The sequence below is a fragment of the Anguilla anguilla genome, chromosome 2, assembly GCF_013347855.1.
Source record: "Anguilla anguilla isolate fAngAng1 chromosome 2, fAngAng1.pri, whole genome shotgun sequence".
NCBI lineage: Eukaryota > Metazoa > Chordata > Actinopteri > Anguilliformes > Anguillidae > Anguilla > Anguilla anguilla.
Window position 1 is genome coordinate 49,580,277 of NC_049202.1, and position 21,592 is coordinate 49,601,868.

Genomic DNA, 21,592 nt, shown 5'->3' on the forward strand with positions numbered 1-21,592 from the left:
ATCCACTGAGTGCCAACGGACACTGCTGACCTGAAATATTGAACTTCAGACCCTCCTCAGGCCCTGTAACCCTTTCCAGCTCAATGATGGCATGTGGCGTCATCATTTTCAATAGCCATCTTCCACACTTCCTGTTTTGACAACATTGTTTGTATTGAAAGACAATGTTGGCTGAAACTTTAGTCGATGTTGGGGGGGGTTGTTTCAATCAGAGCACATCTGAGGAAGTCTCCAAGATATCATGGTCAGGTAGTAAGAATAACTCTGATTTCTAGCTTTCTTGTCTCAAAGATACAACAGAGTTGCATATTCATAAGTTTACACACTTTGTGTTTAAATACAGGTATTGATTATTACTGAGTTATTTGTTGAATTTTGCATGCCTGTAAGGTTTTTTTTCTTTTTTTTTTTTCCTGGGCATTAGATTTTTGTAACGTTGTGAAGTAGAACACCACAATATCCACATTCTTTATGACATTCCCTGAGTACAGCCAGCCATAGAGGAACAAGTGGTGCAAAATTTTCTATGCTATTACACATGTGCGTTGGGGTATGGACAAACTGCCATAAATGCATTTGACAAGACCCGCATGCGTGTTCACCTTGATAGGATGTGATAATGAACCTTACACTTTTCATGGCATAATAAATTGTAGCTTAAACCTGGAATTCCTATTCATATTCTGTCGTCTGATCATATCTTGCAGATGTGCTCAAAAACCCTAATAGAATTTTCTTGCAAAAAAAAAATTTGACTGAAAAAAGACAGTTTGTATGTATTGTAGTGCACAATGACAATTAAACACAGCTGGAATGCTTCAGGGAAGCAAAACAGAGACAGACAGAAAGAACAGCCAGCAGCTAACCTTAGCACTCCTATAGCGATAGTGGACTGATGTTCATTGCAATTCACTGTCACAAACCAAATTTGTGTAAATATTTAGAATGCTTCATGGAAGGGACCACTTTCAGTCTCAATTGTGCTGTGTTGTGATGCCATATCTTTGCTTTGGAAACCTCAGTCAAAGCTCAGTATTTACCTTGGAGCGGCTCTGTACACAAGAGCAAAGAGATACATGGGTTCAGCATTCACTGTGGAGTGGCTCTACTTACACTACTATAATTATCTGCAAGATCTCATGATCTCTTTTCTCTGATATGCATTATGCACTGTACATGGCCTGCTCCTATCCACTGCCTACTTGACTATACATATCTGCAGATAATGTTCTTAAGAATTAGTAAAACAACCAATAAGATGCAGTTTGATAATAGAGAAAAATACAAAGCACCAGAGGCAATGAATGAAAATGAAACAACACAAGCAACATTCTACTAAACACTAACAGTATAAATAATGTGTTTTCCAGATAATTCCAAACACAAAGTTGCCACCCTTATTTGAAGTCCATGAGTAAACATCACATCATACCCTCCTATAGTTTCCTAGGCAACCCGTGTCTCAGTGAGCCTGAGGTACAGTAAAAACATCCACACTCATTTGCAGTTTTATAAAACGGTTTAAAATACACATTTAGGGCTCATTAGGGATAAAATGACACCAATGCATCACTCTTTCCCTCTTTGTCCACACTCTAAATTTCACAAAGTCGCAGCATTGAGTGAGTAGGAGTGTGATTTTCACAAACCAACATATGAACTTGACATTTCAGGCCGGCTTTTATTTATATACATATTTACTGCTGCCACCTTCTCGCGGCTGTGAAGGGATCAGTGGCGGGCCCATATATACCCGCAGATATAAAGTAGACCTCTCTCGGTTTCATTATGGCCTGACATTTCAGTATAAATATATCCACTGACGGCTCCTCAGCTTTTCCAATTGCTCTCTGACCACTGTTGAGGTATGTTGCGCTCTGTAATGGAATCCCACTCCCGTTCTCTCCCCTTTTTCTCGCTCCCTCTCTCATCCTCCTCCCTGCAGCGGCACCAACTCCTTTTCTTCTCGCCCAGATGGTACAGGTCGCTTCTGGCACATGTAACAATTACAGAGCAGCTTCTAACACTTAAATGAACCCTCTGCAACACCCCACAGAGATGTATTAGATTAGGGAATTGGGAGATGAGTGATGGGGCCGACCGGTCCTTGCCGCCAAGGTCTGAGAAATAAGCATTCGGCACATCCTGCATATTACGGCTCCAGATTATGGGGCTACTGATGGAATAATGCCAGCTATACACAGTGCTATAATTGAACTGTCAGGAGTGGGACTCCATTAAACCGAACCGTATGTGCAACTTCAAGCGCAGGCAACCTCTGAAGCTGATATGATCTGAAATAAACAAGGACTGAATCCATATGCTGATGAGCCCAAAATATCAAGAATACACAGTCACTATAGCCAATTTTGAATCATATTGATTTGTATTTGCTGGCCATACGTAGGCAATAAAGCATTTTGCCTCTTGAGAGAATTTCACCACAATCTAATATGATTCACCCTTTCGTAAAGGTTTGGCAGAACGGCTTCATTGATGAACTTATAATCCCAGTGATCAGGGACATTATATAATTAAAAATATTTCATCTTCTCCAGAAAAAAAAATGCCTTTGAATGCTCCATAGAGAGTATAGAACACGAACCATAGAACCAGCTATCTGTAAAATTAATTTAACACTTAATGCACACGAGTTACTTTTTCACTACCCACATAATATGCATTAACACAAGGAGACTTCTGTATGGGCGATATGAAATAGGGTAGCTGGCTGTTATGCTGGGCAGCCAACAGTATCCAAGAGGTAGTCATCAGAACATCACAGGCTTGTGTTATACACCGGCCTTCACCACACTGCTTGCACAATTTAAAAGCAAACCCAGAAAATATTCAAATTCCAAAATATTCCAAATTCAGAATTAACAACAAGATGTAGAATCAGAATTTGAAAGGTACCAAAAAATAAGGAAAAATGGAGAAAGTCAATATTTTTTTTTATTTTTATTGGCACTGCTCAGTTACATGTAGACCACATTGTTTGATAAAGCTGCATTTACAATTTTGATTTTGCATGTGCAATAAGTCTTCTTTCCAAACTACATGTGGTTAAATTCCCCATACTGCCTTCTGGATTCAGCTTTTGCTAAGAAACGAGAACCCAGCTGCACAACAAGACTCTGTTAGATTAATTGCTTTATAATGTGCTTTTCTATGCCGTACAGTTGTTTCCAATAGATTAAAATAGACATATCTGTGATATGCACAGCACAGTTGCGTTATTTGTCTCAATTCAACTGTTAAATTGTTGAAGAGTCGATAAAATGTACCTTTATACATGATGGTGCATGAAGATGCATGTACAAAAATTTACACAAATGCATATTAAAACATTTTTTTTTAAATTGCAGAAGATGACAATGGCAATCATATTACTGGAAAATACTTAATTGACTCAGAACAATGCAGCAGAAATGTCTCTGCTTCTGCCTGGCCCACACTGGCTAAGTTCCACCCTAGCAACTTTTTCCAGCCCTACATCCACAACCCAAAGCCAGACCCCTGCATGCATAGCACATGTGGGCATACCTGCAGTAAGCAGGACCACGTATGAAAGAGCTGGTCCAGGGGAGGTGAGGTCGGATCTAATGGAAACAGGGCCGCAGCACGGCGCCGGCAAGGTCGAGGGCTTCACAAAAGCACGGTCAGGTGGCGTAAAAATGATGAGCAGTGAGCATTCGGTTCCTGCTTAGTACAGCAGCTCTGAGCGTTGGAGAGACAGCTGCCCCCTGCACCTGGCTGCCATAACTCCCTCCTGGCAGCCTGGTGCTGCTTTTTCACAGTGCTCCAGAGCCAGGAGCCTCCGCTGACACATTTCAGCCCACCGCACCGCAGACGTTCCACAAAAGGGCAGGCAGACCATTCATTGACCTCATATCTCTCGCCTGAAGGAGACAGGGTCACAGAGAGCAGGCGAATCCCAAGGCTGGGCACCTCACTAACTGCCTCTCAGACCAATGTGTTCCATTTTAAAACTAAGCAATTAGTAATTCACATCCACTTCTGTGTTTTTTTTCCCCCATTTTGATCTCAGCCAGCAGTGCCACTCTCCTCTGATCCATCTGTGATATAGTCTTTTTATGACTGAATATGTTTGTCATTCTGACCACTACATCAACACATCCTCCAGCACACACCGTGCAAAACAGATGGAAGAACACACTTCAACGTTCTACAAGAAAAAGAAAAAAAAATTAATTTAAAAATGTATTTTAAAAAATCTTTAAAAATCTTTGCAACCAATGATTAATGTGAAGCATTGCAGATTAAAGGGATAATTTATGGGCAAAGACAACATTGATGATGATGAACAGGATGATTGTGAGGGTAGTGTTTGCTATTATTAAATTTTTAAATACAACTCCATTAAATAACAGATGTAAATAGAACACAGTTAGTTTCTCATAGCGGATTGAAAGAAGGGCAGTTCACAACTTACGAGTTAAACAGCGAGCAATCCGAGGTATGGGAAAACCCAAGAGCAACACTTTTCCCCAGCAGCTCACACGTCTCGTGATCTCTCATGCACACTGGCACAAAGGTATGTTTCCTCAGCAGCATAATACAACCCAACATATCCAGATCTTGTATCACTGCCAGAATGCATCAGATTTCTATTAGTACTACAACTTTCTTTTTATTCTGAAATGATGGACAGCAAATATTGGTCAGTAAAACATTCATGATGAAGACTTCAGACACCTTTTAGCATGTTTTCTCTGGATCTCTTTGCTCCTCCACTGCATTTTGTTAATTTTCCACACTTGCTCCTTCTTCTTGTTCTTCATCCTTTTCCCTCAACAACCAGCACAAATTCCATCAAAAATGTAGCAGGATCCCTGCCTCATCTGTTTAGGCCTGAAGCTAGTTGCAGGGACAACTCATTAGGGACCCCCTCATTAAAACCAGCCCTGAAGCGAAAGCACTTTTAGAAAGCTTCTCTTTCTCTCTCTTTTTTCTCTATCGTCCTTCCCTCACACATTCTTGCAGCCATGCTTCCTCGGCACAGACGTCTAATGATTTTATACATTGCATACAACTTGTTTCTCGAGCCACCACACCCATACACCAATACACCCGTACTATACTGGCACCTCTGTGGAGCTGCCAAATCAAATAGGATTTATTTAATTTATATTACCAGTTCCAGGTCAAGTGTTGAATTTAAAATAATACAGAAAACAGCATCCAGAGATGCATAAATCAGTGTAGATGTTAGCCTGACCACTTTTAATGGTTTGTTTTGAATACCCTCTCAAAAACCCAAAGGCCAAATCTTCTTGAAAGTATTTCTTTAAAAATAGTGCTTCGCAAATCCACTGATAAATGTGGTGAGAATAAGGCAGTGTTTTCCATGTTTGTTTAAAATTGAAATAAAATGAAAAGGGAACACGATCAGAAGGCGTTACAGTAAAATACAGTTTAAACTCTCTCTTCCAGGTATGACTGACGAACGCAGCCACGGTGCTTGAACAAATCCTGTGAATGGATCCTTAATTAAATACGTTGGTGATACAGTGTAAAACTCGCAACTTTTAAGCACAGAGAAGTATTACATAAAGGTTGGGGATTAGGCTTGTTTTAATGACGCTGCTGATTATTATCTCTTGAAATCCTTGAGAGGTACTTTTTCTGCACCTCCCTTCAGGTGTGTGCTGTCAGAACTCCCTCTTACCCCTGCCTATTACATAACAGCCTCACATGAGCCTGTTTCACGTTAACACCCTACTGGTTCCCTGTGAGACACCACTGCAGGGCCAGTGCCTGTCTGGGACACACACACACCCACCCACACACATACACATGCACACCTGCAGGTCAGAGTGACTTAAGGGAAAATCAATGGCAAGCCTTACAGAACAAAGCCATCATCAGCCACACCATATGCTGTATACACACTAGACAGGTCATTGACACTATACTGACTCAAACAACACACACACAGTAAAACACATGTGAACAGTACTCAGTTTCAGGATAGGTGTCTATGCTTCCACAGCTTCTTCCCCCTCCACTCTCTGCCCCAGAGCACATACTTTCTCCATGAATGTATAAAGTTCCTGACTGCGAATTCAAACTAAAGAAATCCCTGGGACTCTGACAGGAAATCACTCTTGGAGGAGTTGATCGCAGCTGTTTAAAGTCTTATCTAGGCCTTGGCCCATCAAGGCCGAGTCTATTGAATTATTGACAAGCTTGTGCTGTGGTGTGACGGGACTAAGTTCTGCTGGCATTCAATAAAGATGAAATAGGGGCCCTCTAAAAAGCCAAAAGACTTAACATGGTTGGATTTAAAATTCTGTAACAGAATTCATTAGGTTGATCAAATCATCCAATCTAAAACAAAAGTTTGTGGTCAGAGTCAATTGGTGACTCTGACCACCAAGATATACTCTAGTCAGCTAGTCATTGACCACACAAACCAGCGTTTTGCAGGTACTGCACCCCTGAAAGTAAGAAGCTCTTGGGCCGACATCTTAACACCGCTGACTATGAAGGTGCAGTCTACAAAGCACCTGTGGTGCAAACCAAGGTTTACATAATCTATGATGTTCACTTTCAATAAAGTACTGCCAATTAAACGGAGTAAAATAACAACAATGAATAAACCATGGATGACATCACAAATGAAACAGCTTTTAGTGGATAGACAAAAAGCCTCAAAATCTAAAGGACAAAAAAAGAGTTCAAGAGGCTATGCTTCAAAGTAGCCTATTTGATCAAAAATCCAAAGAGGAAGTATCATGAGGACAAAGGCGCACATCTCAGAAACAATAAAAGCGGAAACTGGTTCAACTCCATCAAAAATGTATATGGGAGCTGCAGAAGCCCAGTGTGCAGGGTGTGAACATGCAAAGACACAAGAGGAATGTGAAACTCCAGTTCTCATCTGTGTGGGAGAGCATCACACCTCGGCACCTCCTGGTTGCTGGGAGTGACCTAACCAACAACTGTCACTTACAACATTTGTCTCTGGCTGGACCACAACTGCTTTTTTTCCCATCAGCCTTGTGAGCAAGCATCTTCACTTGCCCAATGTCGTAAGTGACACTTGTGCTGGTTTAGTCTCTCCCATCAGCAGCCAGGAGGTGCCTAGGTGCGATGTTCTCCCACATAGAGGAGCTCACCCCTGTGCTGACTCATCAGTTTAATACCTGTCTGAAAGACAGACATTTCCCCATTCAGTGGAATGACTCCTCAGTCTATGCAATTCCCAAGCCTAGTAAACTACGGTTCCCACAGGACTATCGACAGATGTTACTCCTAAGTTGTGTTGGTAAAGTTTTTGAAAACATCCTGTAGAACCAACTTCTGCAAGAGTTTAAACCATGAGTTTATGAAGTATAGAGCCAGTGTCAGCTTTGCTGCACATTGTGCAAACCTGGTACAATGCCTTGATGCAATACTAACACACAATGTGCATGAAACATTCATTGACTTCACATGGAGCCTTTGACACAATCAACCACTTTGAAGAAAATCTGGCTAACAGTGTGCTTCTATCTGGAAGACAGGCAGCAAACAGTCATATAGGGAAACTGCTTATCAAAGTTCTGGCTGAGGTTCCCCAAGGTGGAGTTTTGTCGCCTCTCCTGTTTGTTCTCTGCATTAACTCTCTTGACAACCTGTTACCAGAAAGTGTTGAGCCCAAAGAGTACACAGATGGTCTTACTCTCTTCAAACTTCTTATGGGCTCCCTACTTGGGTAGATGCAAGCAGCGGTCAATGCAGTTACAGCATGGGGGCCGACCTACTGCCTTACAGCCAATGTTGTGAAAACAAAGGACATGGTCATCAGGCTTAGAAACCCTCAAAACAGACCAACACCACCTCTTGTAATTCTAGGCAGTATGCGTTCAAGCTCCTCGGAGTACAGCTTTCCTCTGACCTCACATGGGATGCACATGGGAAGTAAAGTGCATGCTGAAGAAGGCACAGCCAAGGGTTCACTACCTAAGCATCACCAAGCAAGCATGGGTCCCCTCAGATATACTGTTTGTGACCTTCATCAAACCACTCCTGGAATATGCTTCTCCTGTTTGGACTGGGCCTCATAAAACACTTCATCCAAGATTTGGAGAGTCTGCAGAAGAGGTGTTGCCAAATCATTTGGACCCCATCTAACACCTTCCCTACCCTCGAGTTGAGAAGAGAGGAGGCCACCCAAATTTTATTGACTACTGAGCACAGGGTCTAGCCTAATGATCCAGAACCTACAATATAATACAATAATTCAGAATCAGAAAAAAGTAATATCCAGTATGGAATTACTTATGATGTTTAAAAGATGATATTTTTCCTTCCCTATTCCTGGTTTCTGCAGCACAAACAACCAAATATTCACAATAATGTCAACCTCAAATTTGTTTGGATGATGACTATGATGGCACACATTTTTAAGTGCAATGTCACCACAATCCTTATGACATAATTTGGAATTGGGAAAGGCCAATTATATCTGGCAAAACAAAAACACGAAAATGTTCTATTAACGCTAGAAGTGTGTCTTATGTAACATTATTAAGACATTAAGATTTTAACTGGTGGTATTCAAATTTACAGTCCTTCATAATCAAGTTATGGCAAGATTTACTATGCATTTGTGGACCATTTAATAGATGCAAAAACATCCCCATGCGCAATAAATTGGCCATTCATATTTAATAAACTGGAGCACCTGCACTGCTTACACATAAATGAGGGGTCTGCTGATTTCTGTAGGTTAGTCCTAATGGGTAGGTATTAAGGCTGTCCCCTTCCCATCACACATATATGCAAAATATTCAATCAAAACCTGACTGATTACTTGGTACTGTATTTATTAACATACTGCAAATATTAAACTCTGCTAATTAACATTTTATTGCCATTTTTAAGATATCTTTGGCATTATTTATTTGATATTTGTAGTTCTGTTTAATATGTCATGTTCCACAAATTGGAAATGTACCTTTGTAACTTGGTGTTGTCTAAAGAACTGAAATACTGACCAAAGGAATAAAATAAAATGACACATTTCAGCAATAAGAAGAAACTGCAATAACTTCATCTTACCTTATCGACCATACACACGATTCTTATTGTGTACATACAAGGAATGAATCACATTCTTGGACTGTAAAAGTTAAAAAAGTAATTTAAAGTGTCAAAAACTATTAGGAAGTTTGTCAGAAGGTAAGTAATGATGACCTATGCAATCTCTTCCTGTCTACATGTTATTAAGAACTGTGTGTTATGTTACAACCATTGCTCTGTTTATGCAGTATGCATTATTTATGTCACATGACAAATATTCAGGCAAATGGCAACTTTTCATGTACTCACAAATGTGCATGAACAAAATATACATCTCTTTTGGTCTTTTCTTCAAATATACCTGATACAAATAATTATACATGTGGTATAAATACATAACTTGGCACCCCTATCTAACAAATGTATATCTCTTCATAACACTCCAAAAAAATCAGTGTAAAACAACCATTGTAAGCTTTAGTGATGATATATTGAACTAAAATTCCCGTTGATTTAAAAATGATGTACCCCCACACCATCAGGCAAAGAAACCATTAAGATCTGACTGTAAACTTCCATTAGAAAATGAAACATTGACATCCATTGCTTTTGAAAGGAAGCTATGAAGTGTTAATGCACTTTTTTGAAGATAAATGACACAGACCTACTGTATAAACCACCTGTATAGTACAAAGCTAGGTTTGGTCAGATTTTTTAGGTATGGTATGACAATACCCTTTGAAAATCACAGTCACAAAAAGGTCAATATCATTATGAAAGAACCTCAAAATGTCCACAGCTTCATAAAAACATTGTATTTCTTTCATCCATACATGCTTTCCCTAATTCCTCAATATCATGTTTTTGTGCCATGTCCTTTTAAGATTTTTACCAGGCCCATGTTAAGTCTACAGTATGGATTGCAATGTGTAGATGATGTAAAAGAACTACAATTCAAGAACAGTATACAAGTGGATCAAATATAATTTAAAGTGTTCACTATCCTAAATTTATAATACATCAATATAGCAAGTAAAATTTTAGCTTGGTGTTAAATAGGTGGTAAGTTTAAAACACCAATTTCAGGCTTCTGTTACTCTTTGAAGACATTCTAAACAGCCATTTATCAATAAGGATAGCATTCAATTCTTTCATCAAGAAACCTGTAACGAAATCTGAAACCACTGCGAACTGAACCAGTGCTAATTGTAGCCAAGATTCCCATGGAGGATTGGCCCTAGTGTCTCCAAGGGAGGAAGGGTTTCAGTCAACAAGATACCCCTAACTTTCTTGGTGAAAAGCAATTTGTCTGGTTCATTGAACACCTTCAGCCTGTCTGTGCAGCTGTGCATGCAGGGGAGCCCTCAGTCACATTATGACCACACAGCTCAGCGGGTGGACTGCAGAGTAAAAAGAAGCAGCAGCTTTAGGCATTCAAGCTTTTCTCTCAGAAACTGATAGAGGATTTCTGAATAAAACTGAACTATTAATACAACATATTAATAACTATAATAAGTACAATTTTGGACTAAATATTGGTTTAAAATCCTGCATGAATCCAAATCTGTTTTCTCTTTGTTCCAGCCAATACTCAGTCTCCCTTCATGCTCTATGAAGTTTGCCATGTCTCTTCCAGTACATGGTAACTGATCTGGAATCGATATACTTTCATTTATAAATGAATTGAAAAACTCATTACTAATGTGTGCCAAATGAAAGATAAGAGCTTTTCTCTAGAATATTCATTTGTGTGTGTTTATTGTGAATATAGGCCATAAATGTAACACCCTGTATCGATGTCACCCAAAAATTGGATTTTCAAAATAATAAATATAAAAATTGTACACACTTAATAGAAAGTACATACATAAAAAGATGAAAATAGTACAATTATGTGCTATGAGTATGGAGGTTAGAGCTATTCAGGAGAAAATGTGCCCCATTTATGTACCCATGTTTATTTCACAGTCCAATAAAAAGGTTGCCCTATAGCACCAGTTTCTTTGTGCAGTCAGAGTGTTTCAGCACCAGTGATTAAGTCCCTGATCGACTAAAGAAAGGAAACCACAAATACCTGCAGACAGAACTTGAGTTTGACAAACCTGCACTATAGCTTTTTCCAATAAAGTTTCAAGCTCAGTTTTAGTCATCTATGACATCTAATTTAATTGAGTATGCTTCCATGTCCCGGCTGAGTTAAAATGTGTGTCAAAATAAATTGCCATGAATGATAAAAATTCAACCAGTCATTGCCCAGATCTTTTGAATAGGGTATCTTCAAAATCTGCACACTGAGGTGATTTTGTCATGTTAACCGTTCTTATTGACACATTTATCAATTCCTTGAAGAGAAAACTTAGTCAACAGTAACAATACTTCCACACCCCACTACCTCATGCTTATCAAGAACTGTGTACTACTGTTCTTGATCACATTGTTTATTTTAAAAAATAATTTGTATTGTAAACTGAACTGAATTCATCAGCGGCAAATTGCTGAAATGTTTAGCAACAAAACAAATAACATTTTCTTTTTAAAAAAGGTTCTAAAATTAAGGTTTATTATTTATTTGAGGGGGATTTGAAAATAATCTTATGGAACTGTTATTCTGTTCTTTAAACATAAGCATTTTATGTACTTTCGAATAACATTGAAAAATAGCATTTTTTTTTTTTGTGCACTTTTCTCAAACTCAATTCACTTTGCAGTGTTGGGGGGGAAACTCTCCTTAGCCACCACCAATGTGTAGCACCCACCTGGGTGATGTACGCCACCCATTTTGACCCAGAATGCTCACCACACATCAGTTGAGGTGGAAAGAAAGTTTTTGGCCAACTAAATTGGGGGATGATTAGGTGGTAGATTGAGAGAGCCATGTTGGGAATTCAACAAGGACACCAGGGAATCACCTACTCTTTGGGATAAGTGCCATGGGATCATTAATGGCCACACTGGGTCAGGACCTCATGTCTCATCTGAAATAATGGTGTCTCCTATGACACAGTGTCCCCTTCACTGCACTGAGGTTTATTTGACCAGAGAGAAGATCATCCTCTACTAGCCCACCAACATCACTTCCAGCAGCAACTTTTTACAATGTAGTATTTCCTGAGTGGGTCTCCCATTAAAGTACTAACCAACCCCTCACCTGCTTAGCTTCAGCTATTTGGCAAAAGTAAGGCACATGGTGTTATCAAAACTAACACACAATAACTGGAAATATTACCACTCTGAAAATGGTCACAGTTAAAAAGATACAAGACAACATGGAAAACACAAGCTAGCTACAAAGTGTGCAGAAAAGAAACAAGCATACATTTGACTTTATAGGGTGGCTTCATGTGCATTTAAGGGAGAGCTGTTTGTCACAATGAAGCAGGTGATGCGCTAATGGAAACCATTCTGACCCAGTTGAAGGAAAAACTCAGGCAACATCACCTGATCAGCTGCTACCCGGTCCTGCCATGTAGGCAAATTGGTGGTGGGGATTAAGTGGGATGACTATCTCAGGATCAGTGTCAGGCTGTAGAAGGACTTAATTTTCGAATAATCAGCAAGTGGTAATCACATCCTGGAGAGGTCTCGTGCCCCACAGAACAGAAATCGGCACACAAGCCACGATTCACGGAAGAAAAATAATAAAAAATAAATAAAAAATTGGAAATCCTGTTTAGTGCACTGGAAGTAAAATCATAAAATATTTACAGTTAATTGAATGAGGTTTTATGCACCTTGGAAACAGTCGGGAAAGGATAACAGTTATTGGCAACTAATGTGCCAGCCAAGCAAGCGACTCAGTAATAAATTATGCAGCATTTCTCCTCTCTGTTTTTACCTATGTAGCAGTAAGGACAACTGACTACACCCCGTGTTTAAACCTGTGCATTTCAATTGCCTCCTCCTGAATAATATATCAGCACTGCTCTTAGGAGAATATTTGTTGTGCTTTATATTGGGAATTGTCTTTAGAGACATGATGTGAAAGAATGATTTAAGTGGTGTCTGTCTGCTCAGTTCGTATAACTTCCAATTAAAGATAATTCTAACCTTACTGTACAGACATAGTCGAGACCCTCATAAGAATCATATTCAAAACCAAGCTCATAACCTAGACAAATGGTAGATCCTGTCACATTTTTATAGGCTCTAAACAGTAAAAAAATCATGAAAAACAAATAGTAAAGTTGCTCATACAAAAATGAATTCTTCTTCTTATTGCATAAACACATCACTAAGCACAAGAAGAGATAAAATTATTTTAACATGTATGCTATTTTGAACACAAGTCTGTGTATGTGTGCGTGCGTGCATGCTTGCGTGCATATGTGTGCATGCATGTGTTTGCACAGTAATAATGAAAAACAAAATTATGGCTGTTGCTGAATATTATAATAATATAATAACTGTGTTCTTTTCATTTTATTACAGTATACAGTAGAAGCTTGTGGTAATCAGAAAATGATCTAAAACTAAAATCCATTAAACTACAATCACGAAGTAGCACCACTATTTAGAAATAATTATTTAATCAAACTCATTTCTATTAGTCCATTTGTAAAGAGATCTAACTTTTTCTTCGAAAACACTGACGATCTGTAATTGATACTTTTCAATGATGGCAACAGCACCATACGAATGTTATTAGTATCAGTGATTCATACTTCATAAGATACATATGTTTACACTATCCAAAGATCTGTAGTATGTAGACAAAAATACCCCATATTCTACTCTTTCTAAATACTCTGCATATACCTAGCATTGCATGCTAAATTAAAATTCATATGTTTATGTATGATAGCTCATCACATCTGTTGAAATAATTAATTCTGTTCTCTTATTTTAATATTTGGCTTTGCACTTTGTAATTACATGATTTGCATTTATTTCACCCTTAATAAATAATCCATGCTATACACAGAAACACTGCCAAGTTGGCCTCTGCTTTGCTTTTTAATCATGCAAAACAGTTGTTTTATCCTTCGGTTTAACCTGAAATTTATATTTCCAAGCGTTTACGGTGAATCACATTTTCTATTTTTTTCCCAATATTTTAAAGCTATTGTCAATTTTAAAAATAGAAACAACATCTTGCATTAATGAAGGAATCGTTCTAATGAGGTAGACGTGAATGTTGTGGTGTTATTGTGGTTTGGAGTTTCCCTGGTTTGAAGACCTTTTATATTTCAAGAGGATTCTACTTGTGGGTGATTGCTGTGACATTCAGTGTATATATATATTTTTTTATCCTCTAACATAAAGACAGTAGGGCATACAATAATACCACTGTGGAACACACTTTGTACTGTCAACCACCTAAATATATATAGATAAGGAATTTTGTTTGCAAATGAAATATAAAATTTTGTCTTTTCTGCTGCTAACATACAATGTATGAATCAAACTACAGAATGGTATCTCTTGATAATGCAGGCATATGCTTATCTATACAAGTCTGTCTTATGTCAAAGCACTCTGTTCCCTTTTGTCACTGGCAGTCCTATCTATGTTTCAAATGAACGGTTTAAAATGAAAAGTTTCATTGCCTGTCTAAGAAGCACATAACTTTTATTATGTATCACAGATGTACAGACAGTGTGGTTGCAGTTTCAGGGACACTGGCCTGTAAAAGAATGACTAACCATCTTTTTAAATAGTCAATACAATTTTAGGTTCAAGGCAAATACAATTTAAATAGTTGCTAAATAAAATAATTGAACATGCCTTTTCCTTAGTTATTGTGGCTGACAAACAACAAATGAGAAAAAGTTTTGAATGTCATATTGTATTATACAGTAACACTACCTTTCATTCTGTAGTTCAGTAATTAAAACATAATACTGATTTAAAAAAAAAAGTGATTTCTTAAAGTTATTAAACTAACTTTTAATACTGCCATTACTGGCAACACCTCCATCTTGTAGGTGGACATGTGACCCAGCCAAGCAATGAGAATACAGGTTGAAGTGTACACCAGCAGAGGGTTTTTTTGATATAGGAAGTAGATAATAACAAACCTTAGCAGCAAAACATGGGTCTTCTGATGTAAACACTAAGAAATCCTGCTAGATGTTTTTATTTCAGAGTGATTGCAATTTCTTCTTTTACAATTTTTCAATTTCACTGATTGCCTTTGGTCTCCTTGGTCCTTATTCAATAAGCAATTAAAAATATTAAATAATATTTCCATTGCTACATCATGAAAGAATTAGATTTTATAATTAAATTAAATTAAATTAAATTAAGGGCAACCTGCAGACAGGAGAAACAAACTCCAAGCATGTGCAATTACATATCATTAACTCCCATTGCTGAGCAATTTATACCCTCTTTGGACAATCAAGAGCTTTCACAGGCCAATCTCAATTAGCTTTAATAAAGGAATGCCTGGTGTCAACTAGCAAGGCTACTCAATTCACTCTTTGCAGGGTGATCACACTGATATAATCAACTGACACTCGGGTACAACCAGTAAAACACACATACACACACACACACACATGCATACAGGCTTAGACACACACACACACACACTCAAATGGACAGAGATACACTGACTCTCAGATACAAACAGTAAAACAAACACACACACAAATGCACACACACTCAATGCAGTGAGAAAATTCCTTTTGCTTTACAGGTCACCATTAGCAGTGATACAGTGATACAGTAACTGCACGAATAGGTTCAGGCATAGTCTGACAACATTTCATTACAGCGTTTTCCTGTTCTTTTTGACTTTGGGTCGCTTGGCAGAATTTTGATTTTAATACATACCAACTCACCCGGGTACGAAGCACACTCTTGCGAGGATGAATACCCACCGAACGGTGTTAGCGGTGGGTAGAGAACAGCTCCATGTAACACACTCACACACTCAAACAGAGAGGAAAAAAAGACAGAATTAAAGGGGGGGAAACTCAAATCCAAGCATCAGGGGCATGCACAGAGAGAGAGAGTGGAGAGAGAGAATGAGAGAAAGAGAGAGAGAGCGGAGCGGAGAGAGAGAGAGAGAGAGAGTGCAGAGAGAGAGACAGAAAGAGAGAGAGAGTGAAAGAAGGATGGGAAATTAATAATCCAACAGGCAGGTCCCCTCAGTATTATTAATCATGCTGCTTTCTCACAAGCTACAGAGGAGCTGAGATTTGCACATGGGAGGGGCTCCCGGCACACTCCATTGGCTAGCTCGGCTCATTCCCATACATCGCAGCCAATCCTTTTTTTGCCTCAAGGTACAAATATAGCTGCTCAGTTTGATGATACAGTAAGAGAGAGAGAGAGAGAGAGAGAAAAGGAGAGAGAGGGGGAGGAAGAGAGGATGAAAAGATGGAGAAAGAAAGAGTGAGACAGAAAGAAAAGAAATGGGAGAGAGAGAGGAGAGAGCCTTGGTGCTGGGAGAATAAAAGTGCTCACGGTCCCAGCATTGCTGGGTCCAGTTAATGCACTATAAACTTTATTTGAGCTGACTTCTCATTTGATCCCCTCTCAATGGGGTCAGTGAACGGCGAGCAATTCCACCCCAAATCACACCATAATCGAATCGCTGCCTATTTCCCAAACCTATAATGAAAAAGGCAACTGAAATAATGCAGGTGATGTCGGCTCGCTCCCCTCGCTGTCGTACATTATTACTGGCAATTCCTCGCCTCCATTTCCCCAGTACTCTCACAATGAATATATTTCACAGCTCACTTGCTTTACTGTGTGGGTGGTATGGCATGGACACCTACATGGTATGAAAGAAAATCTAAAACAATAAGCCCCCGCCCCCCCCCCCTATTTTCTTCGTGTATCTTTTAGAGCCAGGGGAGGTCCATCTCTAGAAGGTGCTCAAAAAGACAGCTTTGTCAGGATGTTCGGCTGATTTTCAAGAAGACCATTTTGAAACCACGCATTTATTTAGAACGCCTAACAACTGTTACTTTCACCAATAAAACACACTTAGGTTGCATTCTCTGGACAAATCATCGTGCGCCTGTGTCCACATGCAATGTACTGACAAAATTCATGTCATCTTTCCTCACTTATATTTGTCTTCATTATTCAGTGCAGCTCTGCTTACATAAGAGCATACTCATTCCCACCCCCAATCCGCAGTTTTAGATCCAGGACTGTTTCTTTCCAACAGCACCATGGCTGAGGTATTATTCTTATACAATGTGCATCCTTATGGAATTCTCATGGTGGTTCCTCGCATTCAGTAATTCTACACGAGTAACTGTGTGTGCCTGACTGAATTAAAATGTAGCTGGTGCTCTGTCATATTACTGAATGGTTTGGAGAAAAAAAAAAAACAAAACAGTGTGATTTTGTATATTAATTATATAACTAACAGCAAGGGTTTTCACCCTTGAGAAATTAAGACGGAGGAGATTTTTTTTCATAATTGACCTGGCTTTCGATTGTCTATAGTGTCGTTTACTGATAAAACCTCAATACACAGTGTCATTCTTCACAAATTAAGATTACACTGTTTTAAATTAGGTACATGATTTGTGTTATTTGTGCTACAGTATATACAAGTCTAGTAAAATATGGTCACACCGAATATAAAAAGTCTTTTATATTCAGGTATTCAGATAACAATTGTTCTTTTGTGTTTGCAAAATGGTGGGTGCATATTTGAATTCCAAATAGGACTTGTTGAATACAAATTATGACGGGACTAAAAAAATAAAAATAATAATAAAAAAAGGATATGGCTAAGCTTAGCAATGCACCAGAACAATAATGGTATAATATTAAATACAAAATATACTATGTACAGGATGGGAAAGATACAAATGATAAATAATTCAATATTCCTGGGGGGGAAGTTGTTAAAATGGCATTGGCTGATTCAAACATCAGACATGGATCTGAGAAGAGATATATCAATTCAGACAATTCTGTTGTTATTATTCCAACCAGAGCTTTCCATAAAAAAGGGTCCTGTCTTTGCTGTTTTCAACCACATCACAAGAGGCCTTTATCTTCCCTTGTCTTATTAACAAGACAATCTTCATCGAGTAGCTCCATTTGTCTTTGTGAGATTTGTGAGATTATTGACCATTTTATCTATTAGCTAGCAAAATATCTGTCTTTATACTGTACATTTGTGCTTCATCAAATAGTTTGTCTGTCCCCATTTGTTCTAAAATAATAATATTAAGCAGACAACTGCAAGATATCAGCACTATTTCTATAATAAAACTTAAAAAAAATAAACTAACCCAGTTTCTGTATATATTTGTATGATGGTATTTACTATCTTCTGTATTTTGGCAGTAAATGTGTTTCAAAATCATAATAAAACCAAACATAATTCATATGAAATATATGTGAATTTCCAGATCAAACAGAAGGATGGAAATGGTTATGCAAATCAAAATGCGCATCACTATCAATCATACATTTCATGGCACTTTATAAATGGCACTTTAAAGGGAAATCCATCTATAACTTCTCTGTATTGTATGAGCAAGGAAGAAGAACAGGAACACAAAGCTACCAGTGGAAACTCAGTAATATAAATCATTTAAACTGAATACAATCCAAACCAGAGATTACTGTAATAACTGATTAGATCAGAGTATTGTATGCAGATGTGTTACTTTTTAGACAGTGGCAATTGATCCACCTCCCTTTCAAAGCTGTATGTAGCGCTTTCTTCAAATGACAATGAGTTAATTATATCTGCTTAGAACACGCCGGAAGACATTAACATTCCTGCAAAGACATCAGAGGCAAATGCACAAAACAGGAGCCGCAGGAGGGTCAGAGCAGCAAGTCAATTTTGTGGTGCGATAAAAGAACTGCCATGTATATGTTTGCATGTGAAAGGGAAGAGGCCAATCCTAGCTTGTTATCATCAGTTAATTAGGCACTACAGTCAGGCCTGCACACACAACATTTGCCTTTGTAATCAAACGTATTATTCAAATGGGGGGGGGGGGGGGGGGGGGGGGGGAGAAAGACAAAGACAAGCTTCTTCAACAAAGCAGGACAGTAATTTCAGCACATAAAGGTGCTGGATTAAAGCATGGAAGGAAACAGAAAATGGAAGCGGTAGAACAAGCAGTGACGCTCACCCTTTTCTATCCTCCTTTTGGCGCGATATGGAATTGGCTACTTTACTAATGTAAACACGGGCTGCTTCCCTGATCCCATGCCTAATCCGAGGATGCAGCCCTGACTCTGCAGTGCCAGGGAAACAGAAGGTAATTTTCGTCGCTGCAACACTTACTCTGTGTATGCACAGGGAATGGGTTTCCAGGGCAATTGCAAAGCCACCCCATCTCCTCACCTCATTCCAAACCCATTCAGACAGGGCCTTGAGGGCCTGTTTTCCCCATTCAAAATAAACCACCACAAGAATAAAAAATGAAGCTAACAAATTCACTCTGGCTTTAAACTTTTTTTTCATTGTTTTATTGAAAAAAATATCTAAATAAATAAAAATTATATATATATATATATACATATATATATATATATATATATAACTGTGAAGAATACATTGTTTTTTCAAACTAAGAGCTGTTAAAAAAAAAGAAAGGAGCATTTTTAAAAATATATACGTATACACACACACAAACACATACATACACACACGCAGACAATATCTGGCATTACATTCAATAATAGAATTAGGATAACATCAGCTAGGTACTGCGTCAATAGAAAATCAATTATGTTGTCAGAAGTAAGATGTATTACTCACTATTTTCCATTTCGTGGTTGAAATGAAACTGATACAGCGTTTGTGGTCAGAGGGTTGACTTCACTTTATGATCTGATTCTGGAAAGCATCTTAGCCTGCTCTGTTCAAAGCATTAATATATGTGACAACAGTGTTATACTGTAATAAACAAAATGCATTCTCTCAGGACAGAAGTCTATACATTTCAACGAAATGTCTTACGTAGTGTGTGTGTGTGCATGTATGTGTGCGCGTGTGTCGGTGTGTGTGTGCGTGTGTCTGTGTGTGTGTGAAAACTAATAGGAGCCTTACACTTGCAATGAACAAAGGCACATATGCTTTCATTTCAGAAATTAAGTGATTAGTTTTCAGAACCATATAATACTACTTTCCAGCATTTGAATTTCTGCTGCATTGTCAGCCAGTGTACATTCTTATGTTCCTGCGGATAAACCACGAGTAATAAGATAATGAAGTTTATTTTGTTTTTCTTTCGTGGTGCATCACTTTGAAATCGTTACAGCCTTTACAGAACATTGGCTCACTGCTTGACATTATGTTTAGAATATTAAAAAGGCATGGTGCCAAAAGCAACCCCCAAGTAAATTATCCCATAGGCAATGCGATATTTGATCATTTACCAACAATACAGGGCTTAATTCTGAAGAGAAATTAGTAGCAAATAAGATTTCAAATAAAAGTACAATTAATTCAACTCCTGCCTACACCTAAATAATTGGCCTTTTCTGCACTTCCAAACTTAGCAGAGAGCTGACCTCAAGCGACCTGCTGGCCTTTCTGTTCACTGTACAGAGCTGTTCACACTAGTGCACTAATATAAATTGTATACAAAACCACATTATATGACTTGTGGAGTTGAGCTCAAAATGCTGAATGAAGGCATATATTCGTTTTCATCGTGGAAGAGATCACACTTCTCGCGGCTAATGGAATAAACCCAGTGTCTCCCCAATGTGCACAGTGTGTATTGTCAGCTATTACTGAAGCTCAGAACATCTGCATTCACTTTTCCCTCAAAGCCTTTTCACTGTCTCCTGTGCGCTGGTGGGATATGAGGCACGTACTCAAGGCAATAAGGTAAAACAGTTAGGGCTATTCTTTTTTGGCTCTCTGTCGGAGCTGTAATTGGTTTTATGCTCCATTCCCAGCATCTTCACCAGTGCTGATGCAAGCTCTCTCGGCGAAGGATGGAGATATGTCATACAATCAGATCGCCTATTCCGCTCAGATCCCATTGACAACCTAATTGAGGCAACACTGAACACTCCATGATATTTAATGGAACCACGTTCCCCTTCCTCCATCACTCTGACAAAAAATTAATATGCCGTTAAATTCAGATTCCCAAACTGTATCTTCTGTCTCCCTCCAGCTGCGGCCCCTTACACAACACAAGCATATTAGTGCGACAGAATTTTCTTTTCCTTTCCAATAGTAATGTATCCCTCTGAGCCCCTGGATAAAGAAAACACTGTGATTTAACCAGACCAGTGGCTTGTGAATGCTTGAATACCCAGCCTGGCGTGGCTGTAAGAGCAGAGATCTTCATAAATGGTAACCTTGGATGAAAGGACAACCCTAAGGCAAGATTTTTTTAGAGAGTGAATGCTATGTGATACAAGAGGTGCTCTATGCAAAAAGCTTTCTAAACACAAAATCAGAGTCTTACAGATTGTACATTAGTAAGCAGGAATTGATTCAATCTTTCTTTAAAATAAAAATGAATTGCTGTTTCTTGCAAGAAAACGTGCGATAAAAATAATTATTCGCCATTTTCCAAAACAAGACACAAAGCCACAATTGACCTATAGTCAATTCTTCTAGCCCCTTGCCTTATTCTTTGAGAAAGCAGAGGGC

The 21,592-nt window shown here is 38.5% G+C and overlaps 1 protein-coding gene across 16 annotated transcripts in view; it reads right to left on the reverse strand.

The window, feature by feature from the left end:
• The window catches only part of LOC118220689 (RNA binding protein fox-1 homolog 1), a 330,165-nt gene that overhangs the window by 96,380 nt on the left and 212,193 nt on the right, over positions 1-21,592 (reverse strand). The window contains exon 3 of one of the 16 annotated variants that reach the window (XM_035404781.1): positions 15,811-15,909. The exons of 14 other annotated variants lie outside the window; for them this stretch is intronic. In XM_035404781.1, the coding sequence (XP_035260672.1) occupies positions 15,811-15,909 (99 nt within the window). Of the gene's footprint in view, positions 1-15,810; positions 16,146-21,592 lie in introns of those variants that run through there. One more of the 16 variants, XM_035404794.1, reaches the window with a different exon arrangement.